Source organism: Solea solea, chromosome 5, assembly GCF_958295425.1.
Source record: "Solea solea chromosome 5, fSolSol10.1, whole genome shotgun sequence".
In the NCBI taxonomy this organism is placed as follows: Eukaryota; Metazoa; Chordata; class Actinopteri; order Pleuronectiformes; family Soleidae; genus Solea; species Solea solea.
In genome coordinates this window covers 12933357-12952427 of record NC_081138.1, presented here as the reverse complement: position 1 = coordinate 12952427, position 19071 = coordinate 12933357, and the positions used below count along the sequence as shown (strand labels likewise).

The following is a 19071-nucleotide window of genomic DNA, read 5'->3' as shown; positions in this document are numbered from 1 at the left end:
GCTCATCCAGAACAGCAGATGTTTCTGAAGAAAACTTTTTTTTTGATCTTACCGCTGAGAGAGGAGCTTTGTATAGACAGATGTTTCTAATGTTTCTAATCTGAAAAACCAGTAGATGATTTTCCATCCTCTTCTCCAACTAATCCAGTTTTCTCTGTAAAATTATTTACCATCGTAGCATCTGCAAAACCACCAGGACTTTGGCCTCTTGCTGTGATTCAAGACAGTGAGCCATTTGCTTCTGGTTTTAAATCTTAAAAGTCATAGTGGATCATCAGCAAATTATCAAAACTAAACAGGATGGCATGTTTATTCATTAATTAACATGGTATAACGAGTGAAGCACATTGTCTTTTATAATCACAGAAGAGAAATATAAAGATATTTGTGTGGCATGACTATACAGTATATCTCATTTATATGTTTCAGATTGGCTCCTATTATGGCAGTGAAATTGCACCTTTGGATATTGATGGAGATGGTATAACTGACAACCTTTTAGTGGCAGCACCGATGTTCTTCAGTTCAGGCATGGAGAAAGGAAAGGTCTACATCTACAGAGTGACAGAGCTGGTATGTATAAACAGGATACACAGATGCTGGCCACGTATAGGTCTAATCAACTAAGGACCAACCTACCCCACTACACAGAACTGGGTCAACACCTGTTCAAACTCCAGACTTTCCCAATAATTTCTAACACACCTCACCAGAAGTGTCTGGTAACACACACTGTGCCAGTCTCTGCTGCATTCCAGCTCCACATTTAATACACAGACACTGCAGGCAGACATTTGACACATGACCTTGTACAGATCAAATGAGGAAACTTTGTCAGGCCATGGTACTGACTTTATTAGATGTGTGGAGTGAACTCAACAGGAAACTATTCCACTCTTTGAAAAAACAAAAAAAAAGCATTTGAAGACAAGATGTTTCTTTAATAGAAGGAAATGTCCTAGTATTCCAGGTCTGTCTAGTTCATTGGAATAACCAATGTGCCCAATTGTATTTAATCTACTGAACAGACATAGAGGATGTACATATTTACATATCTGGCATCATTTAAAACACATCACATGTTTCAGGCAAAACCTGAAGCAGCTGATAACACATTCCAAGAAATCAGTGTCTGAAACCACATCAATTAATTGTCATGATGTGATTGAGTTACATGTTGCTCTAGATCCTGCACAGTGATATCGTTCTGGAAAAGTTCAGACTTTAAAGCTGCACAAATCATTTTTACCCAGCATTGCCACATGTCTTAAAAAATGGTAATTCAGCATCTCAGCATATTTTAATGTCTGCTTCAAGCCAGCAATTTAGCACCTTTAGAAATCTCTGCAGTCATAGATGGATGTCTATGACACCTCTGCATTTTAAAGTGACTTTAATCAATTGTTATAACAATAACATTTTACATAAATTGGAGTGGAAGGTGTTGTTTATAATGACAAAGTCATAAATAATTATCACCCAAGTCATATTGCCCTTTCATTGTCATTTAACTAAGCAGCAACAGGCATAACATCATCCTTCAGAATTTGAACTCCCTTTTCTGAAGCCTCCAGAATGTTAATGTTTTACAAATGTAGGTTCAGAGGCACCACCTGCAATTAGGCTCCTACTGGATAACACTAGCTGTCAATCACTTTATTTCCCTTTAAATGGGAACACAATTTAGAAAACTGACATCATGGTCTATTGAAGAAGACCTGATACTAGTGATAGAGATCATTAACTTTTCCGGAAAATGTTTACTGACATTATAAATCAAGAGAGAAATAGGCCCAACTGCTCATAAACTTCATTTGAAAAGGAGGTCTTTTTACAACCAGCAATTCAATATATTCTTGTTTTCTGGTTGGCTTTAGGAGGAAACCGGAAGACTATGTACATTTTTTATCCATGGTCAATGGTTTTAGCTCATTATTTTGTTTTCCATCCCATGTAATTGTTTTTGCACTGCTGTGACCTCAGTTATAGTTTTCTGCTGCAGTCAGCTCTTTTCATCTGCCTCTGTTGTAAGGACTCTCACTTAAATTTAAGTGTTTAAAATGACAGCTTTAAAGCTGCGATAAGTCTAGCAGCTGGTCAAGAATAAAATGTACTTTTTGTCAAACACAGTGGGGAGCTGTTATGACCCTTCATGACCTCCTCACAAACCATATGTTTCCAATTTTAACAGTGCTGAATGTATTATTCCCCATTTCTCTATCAATCTCCCACTTTGCCACACATGTACACATAAAGTAGCTGAGAAGTAAAAGCTACCTCCCTAAATCAGCTCCCTTCCCATGTATTCAACTGAAAAAACAAGTGATCTCATGTTTTGCCTGATCCTAAATTATATTATGAACTCGGATTCCTAGTGGACCAATGATATGCCAGACTGCTGGTGGCCTCATATACTTGGCCTCCTTTTTGTGAGAATGCTTTGTTTTTCATTTCCAGTTGGTAGTTGCTTTCAAAGGTTCCACCTTACTTAACACTGTCTAAGAATAGAACAACAGATATGCCAAAGCTATATGGCATTCCTTAGTCCTTCTGTGACCTCAAGGTAAAATTCCTTAGTCTTTGTTGCCAGATGTCTAAAATTGTTGAGCTCAGAGGGTGGAATTAAAAGATTATGAGGAAAATACAGACACGAAAACTGATTCAAACTGTATCCTGTTTTACTGCAGTTACTTTACAAAAAAAATACAGAATGTGATGAGTTGTGTGCATGGGGCAGTGTTGATGCACTGAACTTGGCTCAGGTAGTGGTGAATGCTCTCGGAACATATGGACATAATGATATCTGGCAGCAGAATCAAACTTTGGAAAAAGATCAGAGGCTTTCTTTATCTTTTGCTGTGGCTCAAAATGTTTTTGTTGCCAAAAAGGTTAAGGTCTATTTATGATCATTAAAAAGACATTATTTATTTATAAATGCTTGTGTCAAATGTATAAACTATAAAGGGTAAACTTCTTTCATGTTTGAAGTTGGATTTTGAAGTTAATTTTGTTGACAGCAAGATAAGAATGATGTCACATGTATCTAATCCATCTATAAGCATGTTTTCATAAATAAGATGACCCAGGTGTTTTTGTGTTTCCCTTCATCCCTCAGAATCGTTTCATCCCTGAAGGGGCACTGGAAATCCATAACGGTGGCCAGAATGCCCGGTTTGGTTCGTCGCTTGCGCCTGTCCCCGATCTCAATGGTGATGGCTTCAACGACCTGATCGTGGGAGCTCCACTGGAGGACGACCACAAAGGAGCCATTTATGTTTTCTTTTGCCAGCACAACAGAATAATTCGCAAATACAAACAGGTATGAGGTGTGCAAACAGTGCAGTGAAAATGAAGTGTAGACATTTTTGCCTTTCTCAAAAGAGTACAGGAGGTTTTATATTTACCATCTCCCAAGCTGCCAACAGCTCATTTGTATCCAGATACATGAGGTCTTACTTGGTTGAGAAATAATGCAGAGGTCAGTCATTCTGACTCAAGAAGGCTGAGGGTCACTAAAGAAACGGGTAGTCACGAGTATAGACACGACAGTGAATAAAGCAAACAAGTGGTGCACCAAAAGGCCTAAGAGCACAGTCTAGGATTTACAGTGGACTGGGAGGAAGGGAGCTGTCACGTACAGTACAGGCTCGTGAGAATGCAGGTGGGTGTGGTTATCATGTGACTGAAAATGACACAGAAACACAGTGAAGCACAGTAGCTGCAGTGAAACATTTAATCTAATGTCTACTTCAGAGAAGGGTTGGTAATTTCAAAAGAAATATACGATTTGCAGCCAACAAACTTGCAAAACCAAACAATGGAAACCCTGGAGAAGGACATTTTTCTATGGTTTGTATTCGAAACAAACAGTGTTGTCCTTTGTTGTCAGTGGAAGGATAAACAAGCCTTTAATGCCACTGAGAGAATAACAATACATTAAAAAGCATGAAAATACTAAAACACTACTAATAGTTTACTTGTTTGGCTTTGAATTTGAAAAACCTACATGTTTTAACTGGCTGCTCTAACAATGACTTTAGTCATTACATTATAATTTGTGGTTTTGTGATGGTCCTTTTTATTCTTTTGCCTGTTCAACAGAGGATTGCAGCAGCAGATTTGTCTCCTGGCCTGCAGTATTTTGGGCGTAGTATCCATGGTACAATGGACATGAACGATGACAGATTGGTGGACCTGGCAGTAGGTTCCCTTGGTGCAGCAGTTCTCCTCTGGTTAGTATTAAAAAAAATAATGTTAAGATTCACGAGTGTCCTGAGAGTCTCACAGGTAATGGTGTAGCTTCTGTGATACTTCCATGCCCTCACAGGTCACAGAGTGTTGTCCGCATATACGCCACTGTCAGGTTTGAGCCCAGTAAGGTCAACATCTTTGTGAAGGACTGTCAGAGAGGTGGCAAAGACGTGACCTGTATGTCAGCCATTGTATGTTTCAACATCACTGCCAGGACAGCCATCCTTCCCACACAGGAAATTGGTAAGCCAGCAAAATAATACACACACTGTGGAAGCATATGTTTCCTTTAGTTCTTCCTTGTCTTTGCTTGGTGAAAAGCCCCTACTCATCACAGCCTTTTATTTATTTTTCAGCATATGCAGAGTCTTAAAGGAATAAATATGTGTTTCTTAAATGTAAAGCATAGCTGATTGGAGAAAAAGCCTCTCGACACTGTCAAACCTTTAACAGACCTTTTATCAATTGATATTCTTGAGATTCTTCAGAGAAATTTATATTTTGGATTTTCATATTTATGATATAAAGTATTTTGGCTTTTGTTGTTTGGACATTTGTACATGACAGGTTGAATGATGATTCTGAATATAAAACAACCTTCTGAATATAAATCCTTCATGCTGTGGATAGAACGGACTGTTCAGCATGTGTTTCCCTGTGAAAACTATTATAGAGACTTCCATTCAGAGTGGCGCCAAAGCAAAATGCGTCCTTACTAGAAGATCTGATCTCAATGCTGTTTCTCTGCCGAAGTTAATGCTGCTTCCTCCAGCTAGTATGTCTGAACCACACTGCTGAAGTCAAATGTTTCTTGTGTATGTACATTTACAGCTTTATCTTCCTTGTTGTTGGTTCCTCCATTGTTTGCTCACAGAGAGTTTAGACCTACAGGGCAGACCCACAGGTGGCCATCCTGCAAATGAATGGGAGCTTTCTCTGCTCATGAATTGGTGAAAGAGATATCATGTCAGTGTCCAGTTTCTGGGGGGAGAGAAAGCAAAGGTGTGGGGGGAGTGTGTTCTGAGTTAACCTCTCGACCCCCTGACATCTTTAGCAAATCTACCAGATGTGCCAAAACACTGTTGAGGACAAAGAGAGAGAGTCATCTTTTCTTCCCTGGTTGTGTACAGTGGAACACATTTATTTAATTTGCTTGCCCTTGTGTGGTTAGTAACGTGCAACAGATGTTGTGGTGTTTGTGAATTTGCTGTTGCATAAAATTTAATTTTTCTTTCTTTTTGTGTCATTCACATAAATCTCATGGATATAAAATATCTGTTTACAATATGTGCGTGTTGTGTCTTTGAAGAAGGACTAAAAAATTACTTTTCAGAAGTCCTTTGTAAGTTTGGAGGAAATGTGATGACAGGTGTTACTGTGTAGCACCATCAAGTCATCAGTTTCCACATAGGAAAACTCTTCTCCCTCATAATAAGAACAAAACCTTTGTATATTAGTTGATAAATGTAACATGTACTTTCAGCTGCCCAATTCTCTGCTTGAACTGACAGGAAACACATTCACAGGTTTAACCTCAATGGATTTTATTTCTTATTCCATTAAAACAAAATGCAATAATTTAAAATAGTGTGGCTTTGAGTCATGCTTTGAGTCAGGCATATGCTGATGTTTAGTGACACTAACCTAAGGCAGAGGCCCATTTATCTTAAACCTTTTGACACAAATAAAAAGGATAGTTTTTGGTTTCAATTGTAATGTATTAACTGTTCCTATAACCCACTAGGAATCAAATATAATGTCTCGATTGCGGAGAGACGTTTCAATCCTCGTGCCATACTGGACAACCTGAACAAAATGCAGCCTCAAAACCTGACCCTTCTTCCCGGAGAGGAGACCTGCGAGCACATCTACTTCCATGTCATGGTGAGGGAATCATATACAAGAGTGCAAGCAGTGCTTCCAAAAAAACACTGGTAACTTGAATGAGAGCTGGCTTGACAATATATATTTTGCTCTCATGCTGAATAGGTGAATGGTTATTGTATCTTTAATAGTGTGGAGCCTTTATGTGAAGTTTAAAAAGCTATTTGACATGTTTTCTAGATTGTAATAAAAGAAAATCTGTAAGAATCAGTCTTACAATATGATTATTAATACATTTGTGTCGGGCATTGGTCAAGGCCATTCAAAATGAGAATATGATCATTATTTCTGAGCTTGTGTGAATCAAAACAAAATAGAATAATTCACTGCCATAGTTCCAAGTACCATGATAGACTAAATCCATATGCTAATGTTTGAGTGTAATGTCTTGTTTTAGGAGACCACAGATTATGCAAGGCCCATAGTGTTTGCTGTTCAAGTGGGACTGCGAGATCCCGACCAAGGACCAGTTCTAGATGACAGCTGGCCAACTGTGGTGAGGACTGAGGTGAGAGAGAATCTGACAGTATATCCTCATATTATTCAGAAATAGATGTACGGGATTAGTTCATTTGACATACAGAAGCTTCTCTCTTTGATTAGCTGCCCTTCTGGAACGGTTGTGATGAGGATGACCGCTGCAAACCGGACCTTGCTTTGCAGAGTATGACCGACCTGATGACGAGAAAGTAGGTGCACACACATTCATCACCACAGCCAAACACAGATATACTGGATTTAGTATGGTTGTAAAACATATTTTCCACAGTGTCTCGACAAAAGTCAATTTCAAGGTTACTGTACATTGATTCGGACATTATTCACCGTCATGTGATTAGTGATGTCATGAAGAAGTCAGAAATTACTTACTATTTTCTCTGTATTCTATAAGACGATTGACACCACATAAAACCGTTTTATTGAAAAGGAGGAGGAATTATGTCATAATATTTTTAACACACTGTGCTGTTTATTCAGATTAGCATCATGAAACTGAATTATTAGGATATAAAAATGTACCATTGGGGTGTACACAGAGCTCTTAAACATTGTCTCTGTGATGCTCTTCAATGTTATATTTCACTCTGCTTTCCCCTCCTTCCTCCCTGCCTCCCAGTCAGTTCTGTGCTCAGCCTGTACAGACGCGCGGGGCTTTCTGCCACCATTTAAATGAACAAGAGACAGAGGGGAGTCTGCGGGTGATAGAGGGAAACAGGAGGAGGATGGTGGTTGATGTCCGACTGGAGAACAAAGGAGAAAACGCCTATAATGCTCGACTTAATATCACCTACTCACCCAACCTACGCTTCTCCAGCCTGATAGTCAAGGTACCATTGAGTCACCATAAACTATTCATGTGCTGTCTTAATACTATGTAAAACTTTGAAGAGTCTTGTTTTACTATCACATTGGATTCAACCAGCATATAAGATGATTATTTTAATGTATTGTTCCATAATAAAAACTAAACTGTTCTTATTTCTGATCCAGGACAACTCCGACATCAAGATTGAGTGTTTTATTGAGGACAAACTGCGGAATCAGAAGATCTGTAATGTCAGTGCTCCATTCATGAGGGCCAAATCTCAGGTGAGATAACCACCACAATTATTCATCTGTTATTAGATATTTAACAAAGGAAATTTTTCTTCAATTATTGTTTGAAAGCTTTTAAGGTTTTTCACAGATTTTCCAGGATTTCAGGATTTAGTCTGACTAAGTGGGAAACTGATGTAAAAGTTAGTCTTTCCAACCACAAAAACTAATTTATATCAGAGTTTCATTGAAACATAAGATACAAATCAGATGAGATGCTTTCACTTCAGATGGCTATATTATGTGCAGCCACGTCAGAACAAACTGACAGGGGGTGAAAAAACACAAATGTGGACTATATTAGATCACAGAAGCCCAAAACACCACAATAGACCACAGTGGTTGTTGTTAGAACCACAAAGCCAATGAGAAGAGTCCATTTTAGTTCTTAGGTTTGTGAGATCCCTTCTTTCTGTCGTCTGACATCAAAATTAGGAGTGCCACTACATAAATATATCCTCTTGTATTATCTTATGCCCAGTTGCAAATGTGAGAAGGAAACAACTGAAATAACATAATGGGGAAGAAAGATTTAGCAGCTGGATTCTCCTGCCTGCCCATTCATAGGTATTCACAGGTATCAGGTAATGATACCTGTGTATCTAAATACAGCTGCACATTAACTCCAGACTTCTGCTACAGTCAAAAATGTGTAAATTCAAATAAAAATACTTTTATCTATTTAATATTATTTATAATCATAATCAGACCAGTCACATGCTGTAAAGCCATGAATGATGCCTGCGTCAGTGAGAGAGATTTTATCTACAAATATTATTTATACATTTTGTGGCAATGCTGTATTTTCTGGGTCCATTTTCCACCTTATTTCCTGGCAGCTATTCCCAAAAGTTTATTTATTTATTTTTCTTTCTCAGAAGGTCTGGTTAGCATTGGCATCGCTTTATGGGGCATTTTTCACTTTCCAAATGAAACTAGCACTTTTTCCATTTCTCTTGTCATTACTACCAAATTGTGTAGGACGTCCTTGGAAAGATGAAAAATTATAAAATGACAAAAATGATGAAATGTAAGTTGTTTTTTTTAAGTATTTAATGTGATCCACGTCAGGCTTTTGAGAGCCCTGAGTAGATTATCTTATTTTCCTCAGCTTGACAGCTTGAGTTCCGTGCCTCCTTGACCCAGCATCCCAATTTAAGGGATTAAGACAAGCTACGCATTTGATGACGCTTCAGACTGTAACCAGAAAAGAGGCAGAAACCAAGTGCTTTTGCAGTGGGCAAAAAGAAAATGAGAGATTTTAAACATGGCAGATTGAATATACAGCAGTTTTTAAGTTTAACAAATCGTTGGAGAGTAATAATAAAAGTGCAGATTGTAATGCACAGTAAACACTGAAAAGTGTAAACTGTGGTTTTTATATTATGTCAGAGAGTCCATGCTTTACTTAGAGGCTTTTCTCCCCAAATATTTTAACTATATCTCATAGTCTTTGTCATCGACTGAAACTTGGTCAAACTTGATTCATGGGATATTTGACCTTAAATGATCGCATGTGCCCAAAAGTCCAAAGCCACATATGTCATATCACTGATAAGAGCGACTGTGATCTGATATTTTATATGTTCTTGTGGCCAGCACGTTTTTGTGTTGGGAAGAAAAAAGAAAGAGGACACACATATTTTTGTAACTTAAAACTTATAGTATAGAGTTTGGGGAATTTCTGGGACATATGCCATAACATACTGTATCTGAGTCCAGTTATCATCACTCACACAGTTGTCTAAAAGTGCTTTGGTATGTGGTTATTATATTATTAAAAAGACACAGATAGAGTACACAGGCTATATAGGACAGAAGAAATGTTGTTCTTAGTAATTAAAAACACTTTTTTACCACTTTAACCCTGTGCACCAGGTGAGACGGAGTGAGAGGCAATGGCATGGTTTTTTTTGTTTTCTCTCATCTGTTGCTGATTCTCACAGTCATTTCTGCTGTCTCCAAGCTTTTCCACAGGCTTGTAATGTCAACAATATTTATGAGACTCTGCCCTTTCCAGTGTACTTCACAGCAATGACCTCAAATTGTATTTTTAAGAGGGTGATGTTTGACGAAACTTCGATAGGGATGACACTGATCGTACATCAAGAGGTGCAGTTAAGACCGAGTGGATTATACGTCATCAGTCTTTTGTGCTGATGTCTGACCAGTATCCGTCTGTCTTTTGATGCAATATGAGGTAATGAAGATGGTTGAAGGAGTTCAAGACCTCATCATTATCACAAACAATAGCCATCTCCTTGGCAACAAAAATATCACCATTTCTCTGCATCATTCTGGTCACTCTTTAAAACTCACTGGGTGATTCATACCCATTCATTCAGCCTGAACAGCATCCAGAGCCACAAGGCTGATCTGCTCTGGTTGAGAGCCTTTTAAAAATGTGGCAGAGAGTTGAACAAGACTGATCATTCATCGGTGCCAGTGGCCAACCAGTCCAAACCACTGTTTAGCTGAAGGAAAGTTGAACGTTTTTTGTTTTTTTTAAATATCCAGTTAGCACTCTAGTTTTGAATTTTCCAGTTGCGTTTGATGCCCTGCAAACGTAACCACTGCAGCAGTAAATTGAGGTTTTTCTTGACGATGTAAGCAGTGATATGGAACACTATTGCATTTAATTGTTTAGTAACTAACAGGGAATGATGTGGGCAGACTACGTGAACCCAGAGGAGGAAAAGGAGCTGTCGGTCATGTTCAGCTATTCTACCACATGAAAATCCTCCTGCCACAGACAATAACACCCTTCAAGCTCATACCACTTAAACACACATGTGTAGCCATCCATCCTCATGTGTCTGCTTATTTTTATTTAACTTTCTTCCACATGAACATCACATTCACCCATTTCTAAAAGCAGGTTCAAAAAAGAACATTTGTAACAAGGAAGAAACAAACTCGTGAAAACAGGTTGTTATATTTGGGTATGAAATATGTACTGCACTGTATCTGTGGAGGATTAGTCAGTCTATATGGAGAAGGTAAGCTACAGTAAACTATGTGATACATCCGTCTCTGGTGAGATGGAATCTGTAAGGATTTCATTACAGCATAGTGGAGTGTAAACAACGTTCTGGTCTCTGCTGCCAATCTCCTGTTCTCTTCTGTTTTTTCTCTCCAGACTTAAGCGTCTGCCTCTGTTTGTATTTAGAATGCCTCTGTTGTTTGTCACTATTGGTTTTGTCTGTCTTCTTTGTTTCCCTTTCTATCTTTTGAGTTGTATTCTGTTCTGAATCCAATTCTCAGTGGAAGTGAATGTGTGTGTGTGTGTGTGTGTGTGTTCATGCGGGCATGCATGCTTACATTCTTTATTTATGATATGGTCCCTAACTTAGGGGAACTTCCTTGGCTCTCTTTAAGTAACACCAACTGTGCAGTTGGCTCTCTGGGGTCAAAACCTGGAGCTTATAGCAGGTAATTGCAGGCTTTACTACTTAATCTAAACTGCAGGCCCTTTACTGCTTAAGAGAATATACAGTATACCGTATGCAGCAGTATATGGAGTAAAAAAAAATAAAAAGAAGCTTTGGCTTGTACTTTTAGTATTCTGCTTTAAAAATATAACGATGATGTTGAAACACTGAGCACTGATAAAAAATATGAATTATTTGAGTATTTTTTGGGCCATGCAATAAATTAGTAATTTTTTTCCTACTTTGTATAGGTAATGTTTCGCCTGGAGTTTGAGTTCAGTCGTACTGTCTTCCTGGAGCATGTCCGAGTCATCCTGGAGGCCAACAGGTGTGAACATAAATTTTAAACCTTTTCCTCATGTTTTGAAATGTTTGAACACATTTTGTCTTCATATGGAGAGAGATGTGTCCTTAACTGACATCCAGAAAATCACAACCAGGCATTACTTTCATTGCAAATGCCAAGTGGTGAGCTCGAGGCAAGCTAAAAAGCTGAAACCACAAATGACCTGCAGTGATAAATATTTTGTCCCACAGAATCGCCGTTGCTCACATTGTTTGAATGTCTTGTCTCCTTTCAACAGTGATGGCGAGGAAATGAGCACAGTTGATAATTTCAATGATATATATTACTCACTGAAGTATGAGGCAGACCTTCTCTTCACCAGGTTTGTCAATTATCTGTGAATGTGGAAGTAAAAAATGTGAATGTTTTTAACGGCTTGCAGCTTGAAAGAAAATTAATTTGGAAAATGTTTGAAATTTTGTTTTATGTACATGTAATGTTTTTATTTTTATTCTTTAAAATACAAGGGACTCAAATCCCACTCGGTATGACATCAAGTCTGAGCTTTCTCTGGAGGAGCCTGGAGTCATCGGTCCTCCTGTCAACTTCACTTTCCAAGTGAGAGCCAGGAGCAACATCACCATGATTTTTCCACTTTCAATATATTTAAACACTAATGGGGAATATTTTACACCATTTGCTCTTTGTTGCCTCTCAGATCCAAAACCTTGGCTACTTTCCTGTAAAAAATCTGCAACTCAACATTGAGATCCCAGAGATGACGAAAAATGGGAACCAGCTCCTGCAGATATCTGACTTCTATATCGACCAGGCGAGTGTGGAGCCTCAGTGATTGATTCTGTAATTTGAAGTGCAAAAAGGGAATAAGATTAAGATTAATGGCCCATTGTCCCTCTTAAAAGTAGCTAATGTTGCTGCTCCAGCTCTTTATTGTTCAGTAACAATAGCCTCAGATTCTGATCAAACAGCCCATAGTCAAAAATAAACTTTCAAGTTTTTTGAAAATCAGCTATAAGCCCCGCTCCTCCAAGTTACTGTCACTTTACTTGTTGATGAGTTTGTGCTCATGCAGAAATATCAAACCCTTGCATCACGTAAGGCAGTCAACGCCCAATTCAGCCTTTTTTTTTTCTTTTTTTTAACATTGCATCCTTGTAGATATAAGCAGGACAATCCCAGCCAACAGTGAGCAATAGGAGTAGGCTTAGTCACAAGGCTGACACACAGAGACCCTCAACCAGTAATGCTCACATTCACATGTGTGAGCCTCAAACTAAAGTTTAAGAAGATATGGTTATAAAGAATATACATTTTAGTTGTGTTGAACCAGTCCTAGTTTTGTAAAACAATAATGGAAAAGGTTATATTTTATTTTGACATTGTTTGGTTGTTTCACTTTTGCACTACCTGAGCAGGCAACATATGTAGATGTAGACACTACTACATACTACACCCCCCATTGACCCAGCCCTAGTATGGGTGCCACTGATGAAGCCTATGGTTAATGTTTTCAAACAGTAGTCTATGTTTGTGTAGTGTTGGCTGGAGTTATTAAAATGTGGGGCTGCTAATATTAGCTTCCACTTAGTGAAGAAAAAACACACAACAGATGTGTTACCTGTAAGCCCACAGTGAAGTAATACTAATAGCAGTATGTATGAACTTCAGTGATCATACAGTATTTATTATTTATTATTATAATAATTCATTTTGGAGTGGACAACACACCTTGTTTTGTTACTGTCATGATTTTTGTTTTGGAAATGGTAACAAAGAACTCCAGACTATTTTTATGACTTCAGTTTTACTGCAGAACCATTCACATAACTTCAACATGTGGAAATGCATGTGTCTAAATCTTGACAGCTGTGAAATGCCTTGTTATGGTTGCTAAGATATAATTGGTTAAGAGTTTAGCTCTCTACTTCACATTCAGGAATAATATTTGATCTTCTCATGAGACCTTCAAGTGAGGCTGCCGGCACCAGGAACTAGCTCGTCAGCCAGATCACAAAATAACACATTGGAACTTACTGATGGAGGCAGTTGTGGATTAACAACTCCTGTGTGCTGTGATATTCAGGGAGAGAGCGGTTGATAAAGTGACACAAATTTCAGTTTCCAGGCAAAGATGACAAAGAAGAGAAAAAAGAGCAAACATATTCTTAATAGACTTAAGAAGTCTTAGGTTATGTGAGGTGAGCGTCTTGTTTGGTGGATAAATGATTTCCTTGTGTCTTCACTGTCAGCTATTATTGTCAGTGAGAGCGAGCATCTCAACCTGGGACTTATCCTTGGCTGCTCCCACTCAGTCTCAATAGAATAGAATAGAATAGAAATACTTTATTCATCCCCAATGGGAAATTGTTTAATGAGGCTCAGTTCCTTTTATAAGCACACTTAAAAAACAAAACCAATACTGAACTATCCCTTTATGCTATTCTCTTAATTCCACTGTAATATTCATAATTTATCAAAAGAATTTGATAAATTTCACTATCCCTGCAGACCTTAACCTGCAGCATACTAACAGGTTTCTTTTTACTTTTACATCACACCAGAGAGATGGTACGCACTGTTTACCACCACAACACGTGGCACAGAGCAGGGCATCGCCTGAGGACCTTTCACGCTTCTCCCGATTGGTAGAGTATAAACCAACTAAATTCATTCTCAAATAAGAGTTTTATTTCCAGCGTTGTCTCTGGTTTGGTGTTTACTTGAGGTTTTATCTGGTTTCCACACACAGAACCGATCAAACACTTTGACACTGCCAATCCAGTGCTCAGTCAGTGTGGCATCCCATAGAGAGATAGCAGTCAGAATCGCGGGAGCTCTGCGTATAGATACGTTACATGCAGTGAGTATGAAAATCAAAACATGCACATTCGTATTGTGATTTTTGTGATGTTCCCAGCTTTTATAGCAACATATGCAGACATGCATTCACTTGATTCACCTTCCTGTTACTCGGCTTTGATTCTGGACTGATGATGAAAGCTTTATAGTCTTTCAGCTGTGTAATGTGTTTGTGAAGACTGAAAGCTTGTTTTGATTTCATCGCCAGCTGAAGTTTAAAATCCTGGAACTGGTAACCAGTGCATCTGTGGAGCTCCCCTCCTCCAGCCCCATGTTTCTACATGAAGAGAGGCCTGTCAGACATGTGAGTCATCAGTGACTGATGTTGTACTTGAACTGTCTACGTCCCAGGTTTGACCTGAACTCGAAGCTGAGCTCATAAACGCATCACAGTTTAATCAGATGCATCCTCTCTCTGATACTTATCCCATCCATGTGTGAATGCAGGGTTTGGTGCTCAAGGGGATGCAGGATTTTAAAATGTATATGAATGGAAGCAATAAAATAGTTTAACTTATGTAATGGAATAATATATCAAACACTAAACAAAAGGCCCGTCTGAAAAAACATGCATGTGTTCAGCAGTAGAGTCAGTCTAGAGGTTGCTATTAGAGCACATGTGCTGGGTGGTGCTCAGGGACCGAAAGGACCAGCGGCACAACACGTTCAAGCCTCGACTTGTACATTAATCTTTGCTGCCATCTACTGGCTAATACAAATAAAATACTCAGCTACTTTGCTTTTGTTGTAAGAGTCAATTTATACAGGTTAATTTTTTTACACCAGCATGTAAAAGACTCAAATAAGATATGATATGCTCTGCCTCTGACTTTCCCTGACCTGAATGTAATCTATAGTTAACCACAAATTCTGTGATTCTATGTAATTCTACGTAATGACAGTATCACCTCATTGTCTGTAGTATTTAGAGGACGTTATACATTTAGACTAAGGTAAATTAAATTATTATAATTATTATTGTGATAACTAAATTTATTTTATTTACATTTTTCAGGATAAATGGTGACACTGAGCTCAGTTTGTACCTGAAAGACAAAATCAAATATAATTTCATCTCCTCTTGTCTGACAGATTATACTGGAGATAAGGAAGGAGGGAGATTACAGAATCTCTATCTGGATTATCATTGGTAGTACGCTGGGAGGACTCCTACTCTTGGCTCTGCTTAGTCTTGCTCTATGGAAGGTAAGTCATTTTGTAAAATGGCAATAAATACATGTTGGATTGATTTGACTTGCTGAGAATAAGCAGTTCCATTGCTGCATCACAACTTGATGCTAATTGATAATTGCAGCCAGTCCTAGTTTCTGATTAGTTGGATAGTGTGTTTTAGATAAAGCTTTAAAGCTTATAGAAAGATAAGACTAGTTTTTGACTGTGTTTTATATGTAACGGTCTATTTTTTTTATTTTTTTTTTTTTTAAATAATTATGTCACATAACTGGAACTGTTATCTGATCACACAACTGCTAAAAAGAAAGAGAAACACATTTTTAATAAATCTGTGTCAAGCTGTGAAACATCCTGAAGAGTTTTCTCTGGATTAATGTGTTGGGATGGAGATGCAGAAAATCTAGTGATGAACAACATTTTAAAAGCATAATTAAATCAAATCATAAATGAATCACATAGGTCAATGCAATCAGTCATTCAATTAAAGCTGAATAAACAGCCTTTAACCACACTCATGATTTGTAGGAAGTAAGAAAAGTGTCTGCATAGTATAACACATATTAAGGCTACAGTTTCACTGCCGTTAGGTTATAATCTCTGACATTTCCTCATGACATCAATTTGTTTGTTTGTTGTGAAAGGTTTCACCCTTGACTCGAAGCACCCAGTCCAATCAGTGATAGTGACTTTCACTTCTGCGTTTAACTCGTCCTTTTTACACACCAGTTAAAAACACACAAACCTGGGCACTGGGGCAGTGGTCATCCCCAAAATGCACACAAGGCTGGAGTCAAAATGCTCTTGACATTTATTTATCAGTTATTTCAATGACTGAGCAATTAGTAAATTAATCAACCAGTCATTTCCATTTTAATTAAATTTGCTGCCATTAGCACGGTCGCAGATCAGCACGGTCATTCATCCTCTCAATTTCACTTTAGAATTAAACGTTTCTAAATTTAAGTTTCAATTAACAAGAAGACATTCTCCCCGATCGGTGTTCAGCAACAGTGGCTAAACTCATTTAGGCTCCATCCCATTGTGCTCTGAAACTGTGGCATCACTTCACTGGTTTGCTCTCACTCCCGTTCAGCTCGGCTTCTTCCAGAGGCAGAAGCGGAGAGATGAAGACGAGCCGGAGGCCAACGGGAAAGTGACCGAAGAGCGGTAACGCAGGCTGAGGGCTCCGAGCAAATGCCTTTTCCACAGGGGACCCCAACACTCAGGGACCAACCCACAATCCCCTGCTTCCCAACACCACAGTGGCACTGTGTAGACAGCTCCGCATGACGGCTGCAGCAAGGCTTTTTTCAGTGCACTGGATCTGTCCCGCGCCATATGACCCCTGACCCACAAGAGTCAGCACTGTCACATTCACTTAGCAATCCTGCACTGTCACGACATCAGGGCCTTTTCTGTTCACATATCCCACTGTCTGCTGCGTCGTCCCTTCAGCGACATTGGAGCTCTCAGTTTCTTGCCTTCAGGCTGGAGTTCTGGTGCTTTTTGAAAAGAAAAATCAAGTGACAGAACTTTTGGACAATTGATATATGAATTTTCCAAGAGGTTCTGGCCACTTTGCCCTTGAGGCTCATTTAAGCCAGTCACTCTTTTGTCTTGTCCTCCTGTGTATTTATTTAACTCCTAAAGTAAATTTGTAAAGATAATAAAAAAAAACCTCAAGGGTGAGTCACCCACAAGTGTAAAGTGACTATATTGTATATTGAATTCATCTTAATTTATAAAGACACAAAACTGAAGTAAAGTCACCATTGTCAAAGGAAGATTTGTGATGTTTAACTTTGAACGACTTGGTCTTTTGCTGCAGAGAAGAACTTTTGTATGACTTATATGTATCTTCTCTCGAGGTCACTCCTTTTCTTTTAATATTTTAATGCAGGATGGTCTTCAAACATTTGATGCACTTTTACTTTGTACAAAGTTAACTTGAATTTTGTAAATAGACAAGTAGCTTTTTATACCCTTTCCGTATTATAATAGTTTTCAGTATTTTCCCATAGGTTTATGGCATTATACTTTGTAATGTCAGCTACATGGCAAGATTGAAAAAGTCAGCTTTGTGATACTGAACCTGAACACGAGACAGTTTGAGGCCTTTTAACATGCACTGCATCAGAGCAAGGGGATGTGCATAAAATACTGCTTTTCTGGAATCATTTTAATTTAAAATTGTAATATAATCTTGACCTTATTATGTAAAGTGCCTTGAGTTAATGTATGCTGTAATTTGGCACTATTCTAATAAATTTAACTGAATTGAATTAACTGTTACTGTTACTTAGATGCCATAAAAATGAGTCAACATTTCCGTGCCAGTGTGACAAATGAATGTGTGTTTGTTTTGTTTTGATGAGGTGTGAAGAGACGTAAGACGCTGACAAATAAATCATTTCAACAGATGTGCCCATGGATGTCTCTTGAGAATTTCTCTTAACATTGAGTGACATGACTTTTTTTAGGATTTTTTTAGCTTTAGCACAGGCAGAGCTGGAGGTAAGGAACAGTATTTGTGTGCATGTTAAAATAATATTATTATCTCCTTTACATGGTACATTTTTTTTCAAGGCTATTGAATTTGTTAAGAGGAGCCTAAACATTCAAAATGCCATTATGAAGAGTGATTTCTGGCTAACTGCTTAAAAGTGAGTCATCAACCACAGATAAATGATTTATTAACTCTTAATAGATCACATAAATCCACTTGTAAAATCTCTTGGAATAGGAAAGGGATTTCTTTCAGCATAATTCAGAGTAGAGTCGTCCATCTTATCGCCTGTTAATGTTTACTGATCACTGGAAAGAAGCATTGACTTTGTTGGTAACTTTTGATCAATAGAAAAGACGACAATCAAACCAAAGGTATTTCCAATTTAAACCATGGTTTCTTATTTCCCTCTTTGCAAAAACCTAATCTACCTGCAGACAGATGGTGGCAGTTCAGGTCCCAGCTGTACAAATCTGTCTAAAATCTGCAATCTTAGTTCCTGTGAGGTTTTCACTGATCTGTACAACAAGCTAAAGGCAAATGAGAAATATTGGTGTAGATTTTCACGTTTTTTATCTGAGGTTTGAGTAAATCAACAATGAACCAAAGTGCTGTGTTTTGCTCTGCAATCTGTCACTGACAATGCTGCAGTGAAAACATATTAATCCCCTATGGCAAAAGGAGACATTAGACTAATGCAGGTGCACACGTAATTCGATTTAGTGAGGAAAAAAGAAAACACCTGTAACACAATTACAGATAAAGAAAAGGAAAAAAACAAACGAAGCACCACTATATAATAAAAACACAACACAGCACTTAATATAAGTGAGGCCATGCGAACGTGCTGTAGGATGTTCTATGCTCTGTTATTTTGATTTTAATTGTAAAAGTTGTACTTAGACCTATGCAACTGAATCATGTCATTAAAAATGTGACTAAAGATGAAGACATGTGGATAAATACTAAAACTAAAATGGAGTATATGTATTGCCGTGTGTGTAGTTTTTCTCATTGTCTGCACAGTGACCACTTCAAAAACA

The 19071-nt window shown here is 38.1% G+C and overlaps 1 protein-coding gene across 2 annotated transcripts in view; it reads left to right on the top strand.

The window, feature by feature from the left end:
* itga11a (integrin, alpha 11a) overlaps positions 1 to 17942 on the top strand; it is a 49446-nt gene extending 31504 nt beyond the window's left edge. For both annotated transcript variants that reach the window (XM_058629814.1, XM_058629813.1), the window contains exons 13-30: positions 430 to 573; positions 3116 to 3319; positions 4102 to 4232; positions 4328 to 4494; positions 5996 to 6135; positions 6533 to 6643; positions 6739 to 6824; positions 7253 to 7463; positions 7627 to 7725; positions 11414 to 11490; positions 11747 to 11830; positions 11976 to 12066; positions 12167 to 12280; positions 14031 to 14114; positions 14219 to 14329; positions 14537 to 14632; positions 15421 to 15534; positions 16616 to 17942. In XM_058629814.1, coding sequence (XP_058485797.1) covers positions 430 to 573; positions 3116 to 3319; positions 4102 to 4232; positions 4328 to 4494; positions 5996 to 6135; positions 6533 to 6643; positions 6739 to 6824; positions 7253 to 7463; positions 7627 to 7725; positions 11414 to 11490; positions 11747 to 11830; positions 11976 to 12066; positions 12167 to 12280; positions 14031 to 14114; positions 14219 to 14329; positions 14537 to 14632; positions 15421 to 15534; positions 16616 to 16693 — 2142 coding nt within the window. In that variant the 3' untranslated portion in view covers positions 16694 to 17942. The remainder of the gene's footprint in view (positions 1 to 429; positions 574 to 3115; positions 3320 to 4101; positions 4233 to 4327; positions 4495 to 5995; positions 6136 to 6532; positions 6644 to 6738; positions 6825 to 7252; positions 7464 to 7626; positions 7726 to 11413; positions 11491 to 11746; positions 11831 to 11975; positions 12067 to 12166; positions 12281 to 14030; positions 14115 to 14218; positions 14330 to 14536; positions 14633 to 15420; positions 15535 to 16615) is intronic.
* Positions 17943 to 19071: the final 1129 nt, after the last annotated feature.